This window comes from Brugia malayi (genome assembly GCF_000002995.4).
Source record: "Brugia malayi strain FR3 genome assembly, contig: Bm_v4_Chr2_contig_001, whole genome shotgun sequence".
Classification (NCBI taxonomy): Eukaryota; Metazoa; Nematoda; class Chromadorea; order Rhabditida; family Onchocercidae; genus Brugia; species Brugia malayi.
Window position 1 is genome coordinate 10,590,312 of NW_025062476.1, and position 9,859 is coordinate 10,600,170.

General features: G+C 28.6%; 2 protein-coding genes across 2 annotated transcripts; both read left to right on the plus strand.

Annotated features, from left to right (window-relative positions):
• Nucleotides 1-823: 823 nt before the first annotated feature.
• Bma-pdha-1.2 (putative pyruvate dehydrogenase E1 component alpha subunit, mitochondrial, putative) lies at nt 824-3,605 on the plus strand (the record flags this gene model as incomplete). The annotated part of the gene is made up of 9 exons (XM_001896596.2): nt 824-862; nt 1,012-1,176; nt 1,312-1,395; nt 1,615-1,741; nt 1,882-2,082; nt 2,387-2,526; nt 2,621-2,760; nt 2,861-2,996; nt 3,426-3,605. 9 exons carry the CDS (start codon nt 824-826, stop codon nt 3,603-3,605), a joined length of 1,212 nt encoding a protein of 403 aa, XP_001896631.1.
• A 2,207-nt stretch (nt 3,606-5,812) lies between these two features.
• On the plus strand, nt 5,813-8,949 carry Bma-pdha-1.1 (pyruvate dehydrogenase E1 component alpha subunit, mitochondrial, putative; the record flags this gene model as incomplete). The annotated part of the gene is made up of 9 exons (XM_001896597.2): nt 5,813-5,839; nt 6,174-6,341; nt 6,697-6,780; nt 6,919-7,045; nt 7,361-7,561; nt 8,011-8,150; nt 8,252-8,394; nt 8,496-8,631; nt 8,782-8,949. The coding sequence occupies 9 exons, from the start codon at nt 5,813-5,815 to the stop codon at nt 8,947-8,949; spliced, it is 1,194 nt and encodes a 397-aa protein (XP_001896632.2).
• Between the last annotated feature and the right edge of the window lie 910 nt (nt 8,950-9,859).

Here is a 9,859-nt window from a genome sequence, read left to right on the forward strand (position 1 = left end):
TCAATTTTACTTTATGCGAAAAAAATCAAATTTTTGTTCTTTGATACTTTATTTCATGAAATTCTTCAATTATAATAATATTGCTTTTCATAAATATTCTACCATTATGCATATCATTCAGTTATCTTTCTCTTCATTTCTACCTCAAATGATACAAATGAATTCTATTGTTTCCATTAATTTATTTACAAATTTAAAATTTTTCTTCAAAATTTCCCACAAAACCAAAAGATTTCCTTCTATTATAAAGTAAGACAAATATCGTTGAAAATATTAGATATTCGAGTTGTTTATGTTCTTTCTTTCTCTAAAATTTTCTCTTCATTATTTTTACTTTTCTATCATTATGTCAAAAATTCAATCTTAGATAAGAAGCAAAAATAACAGCTGTTTTTTCTTTGCTTTTTTTCCATTCTTGTTGTAGCAAATATGCAAAAAGCAATTCTTCTTTCATATAATCACAACAAAAATTTGTATCTTATCATATAAAATAAATTATTTCATTTCATGAATTCATGAATTGAATTCTTTTTCTCTATCTCTTTCATTCTTTCCATTTACATTGATTTACGATGAAATATTTCCTTCCTTCACATTCCTCTATATTATTTCAATCGATTTTATGATATAATATTTGTCGCTGGTTGTTATATCAAATAATTGTATTATGAGGTTTACTTAATCATCAAATAAGCTAATCAAATTGATCAACTGGAGTAATCATTTTATTACGTTTATTTATATATTGACAGAAATTTGTTTGCATACATTTTGGATTTATTGCAGAGATAAGTGTAAGGGAAGTGAATTTGGTTTGGTAATTATGATTAACGTTCTTTCCAGGATAATCAAAACATCGAAAGTAAGAAATGATAAACTTCTTTTTCTTCTCTTTTATATAATTGAACTCCTTTGTAAATTAAAAATTCAAATTATTTCTTTTTGTTATTAGTAATTCAATAATTCTTAAATGATTCCTTAGAGTAGAAGATATCATCATTCATTATTCAGCTACCCATACAACAACAATCGCTGGTAGCATTTTCGATTCGTTTGGCTAGCAATGAAGCATCTTTTCAAACCAAACCATATAAGCTACATCGATTAGAATCTGGACCATCAACGAATATTTCTGTCACAAGAAATGATGCTTTGGATTACTATCGTAAAATGGTGGTTCGTTTTTGCTAATTTTACATCATATTTTGCTTCTATGTCTTTTTTTTTTTTAGAATACATAGGTGGTGTTCAATTACATATGATAATTTTATAAAAAATTAATTAGTTTTTGTGGAGAGCAATATATTACAGGTAATCCGACGGATGGAAACAGCAGCAGGAAATCTTTATAAAGAAAGACTTGTCCGTGGTTTCTGCCATTTATATGCAGGACAGGTAATAAATTTTATGTGATTTATAATCGGACTGGCTTAGCATTCCTCACTCTTTTCATACAGCTATCAAAATATGCATCCGAACTATATAATTAACTTTTAAATGCTTCTTAAGAAAACCGTCAAAATATCTTCCTACAGATCTTTTTACATTTCGAGTCTTCATTTCCCTTCTGTTTACATTTGTTAAATATTGCTAACTCAGATATTTCATGATTAGGAAGCGATCGCAGTTGGACTTTGTGCATCGAAGGATAATGAAGATGCTATAATTACTTCATATCGTTGTCATGCGTGGACCTATTTAACTGGATCGGGAATCTCGCAGATTTTGTCGGAATTAACAGGTTAATAATGAGAGAAATATACTTGTACAGCTTTTGAGCTGAGTTTGGTGAATCGCAAAAGAACTTATCTATTATGTGGACGTTGTATTACACAAATAGAAACAAAATTAGAACTCCCAAAAATATTTGGCATTCCTCAGGTCGACGTACTGGTAACGTGTATGGAAAAGGTGGCTCTATGCATATGTATAACAAAAATTTCTTTGGCGGTAATGGCATTGTTGGTGCACAGCAAGCACTTGGAGCTGGTTTAGCATTTGCGCATAAATATAATAAGAAAAAGAATGTTTCATATACTCTGTTTGGTGATGGTGCAGCAAACCAAGGACAACTTTATGAAGGTTCTCTTCATAATCTTTAATAATTCACTAACCTTATGACAAGAGCTTATTGATGAGAAAATTGCATAATTTGAATTTATCGAATTCATATCATAGTGCAGTACTGTCAAATAAATGATAGAATTTTGCAGTCATAAAATGGACTGGGAGATTCTTTGCTGTTTTAATGAAACATGAGTGTTAAACATTCTTAAAAGGTAAAGATATTTGATATGCTAAATACAAGTGAACTTGTTCAACTCATTCAAGCAAAAATGAGTTTTTAGTTTAACTTATTCAACTCTCAAACTAAGTGTTTTTTTAGTCATTAATATGTGTGCACTATGGGATTTACCATGCATATTCATTTGCGAAAACAACGGATATGGTATGGGTACACCAGCTGATCGTGCATCTGCTGTAACAGATTACTACACACGTGGCGATTATATACCAGGTGTTTGGGTAGGTTTAATAATTGATAATCGTTATGAGAAGTTAATTTTTAATACTAGCAATTCATTATCAAATAAACAAATATGTTTTGAAATAATTGTAGGCTGATGGTATGGATGTTCTTGCCGTTCGTGAAACAATTCGATGGTCAAAAGAATACTGCAATGCTGGGAAGGGACCTCTTATGCTAGAATTTGCTACCTATCGATATTCTGGCCATTCCATGTCTGATCCGGGAACAAGGTTAGCGTAGCGTATTTTCTTAAAAAATTTCAGACATTCTAGAAAAGAATGAATGATTGATTTCTTTTCATGTTCCTAACACATGACATGTGTTTTTCAGTTATCGAACTCGAGATGAGGTACAGCAAATGCGCAAAACTTGTGATCCAATCACAGGTTTCAGAGATAAGATCATTGCTGCCGGATTAGCTTCTGAGGAAGAATTAAAAGGGATTGATAAAGAAGCCAAGAAAGAGGTTATTCCTAGCTTTCCATATTTGAAAAATACAAACTATTAAAAAAATAAAAAATAGTAAAATAAAAACATAATTTTTGATGGAAAGAAAATTGTTTTCTAGTCATTCGAAAGTTTACTTCATTAGCAATACTAGAAAATGTCCTGTTCTATAGTTTCATATGGTGTTTTTTTTTTTTTTTTCAAAAAAAGCTGTATGCCAGCTATCAAAACATTGTACTTGATCTATTTTTATGATTGGATTGCTGACAGTTGAGGCTTAATACATATGTTTGTTACTGCTAGAATGAACAAAATTGTTTTTTCTTAGTTTGTAAACTAAAACTAGAAGGTGCATCTAAATTGAAGGTAATTGTGATAATAAATTACTGTAAATGCAATCGTTAGTTCATTTTGTTAAATTTAAAGATTTGTATCATTGTTATTTCAGGTTGATGCAGCCGTAAATATAGCTCGAACCGAACCTCCACTTCCACCAGAATCACTTTACTGTGATATCTACCATAACACACCTCCTCAATATGTACGTGGTGTCACCCTAGATGAAAGTGTCGTACAAAAACATTGCCGAACTGAAGATTTAATGAAATCATTAGGATTGAACGCTTAATTAGAACTATTTTCTCCTTTATAATTTGTAAACATTTTTAAGATGTCAGTTTTCAAATTGGTTTCTTAAAATTTGTCTAATCACAACCATAATATCTCACATTATCACCGAGCAGACGTTTTCACTTTCTTATCAATTCTTAATTGTGAAATATTCTTGATTATCTCCAAGAAACATTTTTACCACGTACTTCTTGATAGTCTGTGCTACGTTTTATTAGCGGAAGTTATTAGTAATACTATAAGTAATTAAGATTACTGCTAATATGAGCGAAATATATTCTTTTGAGCAAGTTATACTTTTACAAATTTTTAATGTGGAGGTATTTGAAGTTGTAAATGTTTCGCTTGAACATATTCACAAATGAATTATTCCATTCATTTGGATTCCACACAATGCATCGATTTTTCCATATACTCGAAGTAAACTTTTAGAATCAACAAAAAATTTAAACGTAAACATGTAGTGATTGTATAAAAATGGTCGGATGAAGATAATAAAGGGAGAGTTAGAGTTTGTAAACTTAAAACTTTTAAGAAACTAATTAAATGAAGATTTGTTCAGGTATGAAAATATGAAGTCAAGTTAGAAATATATAGGAATACTGGTTGAGTATTATTGATGAATTCAGAGATTATCAAAATTATAAATGCTTAAAAAGGTGAAGATTTATTGTTTACTATGATTAAATATCAAAAACTTGATATTTGAGGTATCATTTGGTAAGTTAATGACTGTCTTTTAGATAAGGACACGATGTTGAGGAATGGACAGTTTCTATAATTTCGGAAATTTATTCTGAAGCAGATAACTTCTGAGAACAATACGAAATGTAAAATAAAACATTATGTTTCAAAGTTTATTAGTTGTCTGCATAGATTTGAATGGGATGTGGAAGAAGAGCATTTCGCTAATATTCTCATCATGGGTAAGAGGATGGAAGATTGGAGGTAGACATTACCCATGGGTGAGTTATGCTATCGGTAATTACGAACAAGGATAATCACATCAAGAAAGAAAAGAGAAAATGGAGATGACTGTTTCAACACTGATGGATTGAAAATTTTCAATCTTAGCAGTATATTTTGAGTGGAGCTATTTTCCCTATCTTTGTTATCAAATAATCACAAATGGGTAACTTACCTAAATGATTATTCAAATTCTCTTTAAGCTGTGTTAGTTATCTCTTCCATGTAGAATAGCATCACTTCTCCATTTACGCACGTTACAAATGCGAAAATCTTATGTGCGCTGAATACGTGATCTCTTATCAGTAAGCTAAAAATAAAACATAAATCTTTAAGCTCTGAAAGCTTTGAAAGTATTAAAAATTGGAAATTTTATAGATGAAATTATTGGAAAGGAATAGGAATTTTAAATGATAACGTGATTGTGATACAGTGATGATTGAATGAGATTTGAGGTGAGGATAGAATAGTGATCTTAAAGGATTCGATGTGTTTGAAAAGAAGGAAATACTGCATGGCCATTTCTTTCTTACTTTCTTTCTTTTCGGAAATATGATTCTGATTGAAAATTTTTGAAATTTTTACAATCTATTATTCACAATGAGCACATTTGAACGGTTTGAAAGAAAAAAAAAAAAAAAAAAATTTAAAGCAACTATTCCAACTTGATATCTATATCTCAAATGTAAATTCAAAATTCTACTTTTGCATCACAAAATTCACAACAGAAATTATTGGAACAAATAATTTATTTTAATTTATTCAGCATAAATCTAAACAAAATGTCTATCTTAATTCGTTGCGTTTAAAATTTAAACATAAACGTTAAACGTAAGCTACCCATGATGATTATTAAATTTAAATAAGATAACTTACCTACAAATGAATCAGTTTTTCCCGAATTTTATGCATTTATTTTGTGACTATCATGATTGATCAGGAATGATCAACCTTATTGATTACTCGTAAATACTTCTAAACTTATTGGCAGCTAGGAAATAAATTATAACCTTAAACTTTTTGAAACACGCCAATGACTTTAGTATTAGTACTTCTGATTATTCTGATTAAAATTTCCATATCCATTGTATACATACTGTCATCATATCAAATTAATTATCTAAATTTTTTTTCATTTTAATTTCAATAAAATTTATTGATGTAAAAGTAATTTCTCATTGTTCAATTTTGTGATAGTGGAGAGCAGCTTGAACATATTGTAAATCTAATCAAGGAAATATGGTGGTTGCTTTATTTGCTGCCAAAGTAACATTCTATCATCGATTGATAAATTTGCTAAAAAAGCTTTAAATAATTTTCTCCCAATTAATCTTATCTTTCTTCCAGTATTTTATATTATAAATTGTAAGAGAATTTGATATTTATATAATATTTACGCTTCATATCCTAATCAAAACGAAATCTGTAAATATTGCTTAAGGAACTTTCATCATTTCATTTTTTTTTTTTTTTTTTTTTTTTTTTTTGAGATTCAAAATCTTCTACATAAAATTAGAAATGCAAATTTTAATAAAATGAACATTCAAATATTTTTTGTAACTATTATTGTAAACCATTTGTTGGTACTTGTCATTATCAGAAGTTTTCAATATTACGACACCGATCATTCACCGCTCAATTAGTTCGCCATGTAAGCGAAGCATCATTCCAAGTACAACCATTTAAATTGCATCGACTAAAATCTGGTCCATCAACAAATGTTACCGTCACTAAATCAGATGCTCTCAAAATGTACAAACAAATGCAGGTATGTATCGTTTGATGTCCTTACTGAGATAATCTTATCTTTCCAAATATTAGTATCACGGCAATTATCAAAGTTAACTGCAGTTAGCCTTCTATTATCAATTCGTAATTTCATAAATTGTTTGTTAATCGATAAAAAATATCGTGATGTATTTATTATTTCTTAAATCTTGTATCATTTCTCAACGCTATTATATCTTTTGATAATTTATGTATGAAAGTAAAAAACATTAATATCTATGTTAAATTATAAATAATACCTATTCATCGTGAAAAATAAAATATTCCTAAATAAAATATCTCCAAGTAGCGTTAACATTGTAGCATATCTTTTCATTTTATTTCAAAAAATTTAGGTAATTCGCAAAATGGAGCAAGCATCAGACTTATTATATAAGGATCGAAAAATTCGTGGTTTTTGTCATCTCTATGCTGGACAGGTCACAAATTTGATGCTTTTGCATAAATTATTTATTACAATTACACTTCCACATTATCTTTTCAATAAATAATTTTCAACTTATTATCTTCTACAAATGCAATAAATTCAATAAACAAAAATTTTTAATACCTTTAAGGAAGCTTGTGCTGTTGGACTTTATGCTGCAAAACATCCCGATGATTCCATTATAACTTCTTATCGTTGCCACGGATTTACCTATTTAGTTAGAAATAGTGTAAAAGAAATTCTTTCAGAACTGCTTGGTTAGTTTCAATTAAAAAAAGTTCATTGATAATGAATTGATAATTTGTCTGTTTATCTTTTCAATTTATTAACATTAAAGTAAAACAAAATATTGGAATAATAATTACTTGTGAAAAAATTTGAATAATGAGCATGAAATTATGAGGAATTTCAATCATATTTGCTTCATAGAAATAAATTCACTTCCACTAGATGTGAAAGTCAAAAGACTTATACTGCTTACATCATAGTTTGAACTAAATATTACCCAAGATTACATGGTAAGCTTAGGCTTTTTTTTTTTGGATCATATTTAAAATCTAACTTTGAATTAGGCCGTTCGCATGGTAACGTTAACGGAAAAGGTGGTTCGATGCATATGTACGGCAAAAACTATTACGGCGGTAATGGAATTGTTGGTGCGCAACAACCACTTGGCGCTGGCATAGCTTTTGCAATAAAATATAATCGTAAGCCAAATGTATCTTTCACCATATACGGTGACGGTGCTGCAAATCAGGGGCAACTTTTTGAGGGTAAACTTTATTTTTATCTAATTAAAAAAGTTTGACGTACATAAATGATAATTTTATGCTTAATCTTTTCATTTTTTGAAATTTCCTAAAACTTTCAAGAAAATTTTTTCAAAAAATTTCTTGATAATTTTATAAAATGGAACAGGCATTATTAGATTTGTTAGCTAATTTTTATACATTATTATTTGCTGCTAAATTTGTATCGATTAGAGTTGTACAAATATTTTAACGTTTATAGAAATGTTTGTACAGCTTTAATGAAATTTTATTTTGTGTTCGCTATAGAATTCAACAAATATTCTATTATAGTTGACAAAAATTATATTATAGCTTTTAAAATGTGACATTCTTTGATAAGAAAGGTAACTGTTAAGAAATTCAACAGCAATAGAACGAATAACTTTTTACGTACGTAAAATAAAATGAACTATAATTGATAGCAATTTCAGCAGCAAACATTTGTGCGTTATGGCATTTACCATGTGTTTTTATTTGTGAAAATAATGGTTATGGTATGGGTACACCAACTTCACGCTCTTCCGCCTCAACAGACTATTATACCCGTGGCGATTTTATTCCCGGAATTTGGGTAAAATCTTTTCTCATTTTCAAAGAAAATAATGTAAAAGATTTGTGCTCATTATTAATCAAAATGTCAACTTTTTTTTTTTTTTTTCTAATAAAAACCAGGTTGATGCCATGGATGTGCTTGCGGTACGAGAGTCGATTAAGTTCGCCAGAAAATATTGCACTGCTGGTGATAATTGTCCATTATTTATCGAATTTGCAACTTATCGATTCTATGGTCATTCTGTTTCTGATCCAGGAACAAGGTAATCAAATTTATAGAGGATTAAGTTTTATTAGATCATTTAGAATCAAATCTCGACTTGTTTTTTTTTTTTTTTTTTCTTTTGCTTATTTAAAATTACAGCTATCGAACTCGTGAAGAAGTGCAGAATATACGTAAAACTTGCGATCCGATTTCGCTATTGAAAAATCGAATCATTACATCAAATTTGGCAACAAAAAATGAATTGAAAGCAATTGATAATGAAGCAAAAGATGAGGTGATTAAAAGACAAGTAGCATTGTTATTGTTGTTGAAAAAAAAAAGAAACAAAATTATTATAATTTGAAAAAATGCAAATAAATTTATTCTAGTAAATTCTTAACTAAGCATGTTAGCTATTTGATCTCATTAAAATGTTCACTTTTAGGTCAACGAAGCAGTTAAATTTGCGACAGATGATCCAGTAATTTCTATGGATGCACTTGTCACCGATATCTATCACAACACACCACCGATAATTGTCCGCGGTCATACAATGGATGATATCAAAGTGCAACCACACACTCGAACAAGTGAAATAATTAAGAAATTCTAACAGTGCCACTTGATTAAATTAATTCTAAATAACAAAATATAAATAAAGCTTTAATTTCAGATAAAATTTCATCCGTAATTATTAATTTGTTGTTATTATTGCAACAAATTAAATAAAATGCAAGAAAACAAAACAAAACAACTCATTTTTTAGCTTAAATTTGAAAATACTTATTGTCATTATCAAAATTTCAATCATCAGAGATTTAATTATCAGTGTTCTAGTAAGGTTATCAACACAAATTTTCTTGATTATGATAAAATATAAGCAAGAATTTTTGATAATATAAATAAAACTGGAAAAGGCTTTTTTAGAAATTTGATCAACAGTTCCTTCCTTTCAAAATGATTTGTTAATCAATCATTTTTATGCAAATATAATTTAGTAAATTGTGTCATTGGCTAGTTTTCAGTAAAAATAAAAGCATTGCCATAAATTTAGAGTCAGATGTTAAGATTTTGCTAAATAATATGTAATGTATGCATTCTCAAAATATTAAAATAAATTTTGCAAGGTAATAAGGTATACAAATGGCAATTGATCGTCTATCGATTGATACGATCAGTAGTGAACTAGTTCAGAACGAATATAATATCAAAATGAAATATTTATTCAATGTACAGTTATGTTATTATTGAATAGAATTTCTTTTTTTATTGTATATAATAGAAAAGTTGTTACAGAAATCAAAATCTATTAAGATTTCTAAACTAAATTTAAAGAAAATTAACCACAGAAAAAAGCGAATTAGCCTATTTTTAAAATCAAATTTGTGAACGATCAAAAATTTGCCTCACTTCCTCCTTCCTCTCTCTCTCTCTCTCTCTCTCGTTCATATTTCTCTTGTTAGTACTATTATTTTGAAAATATTCATCGATATTGTGAAGCCAATCAAGAATGTTGAAAGAGA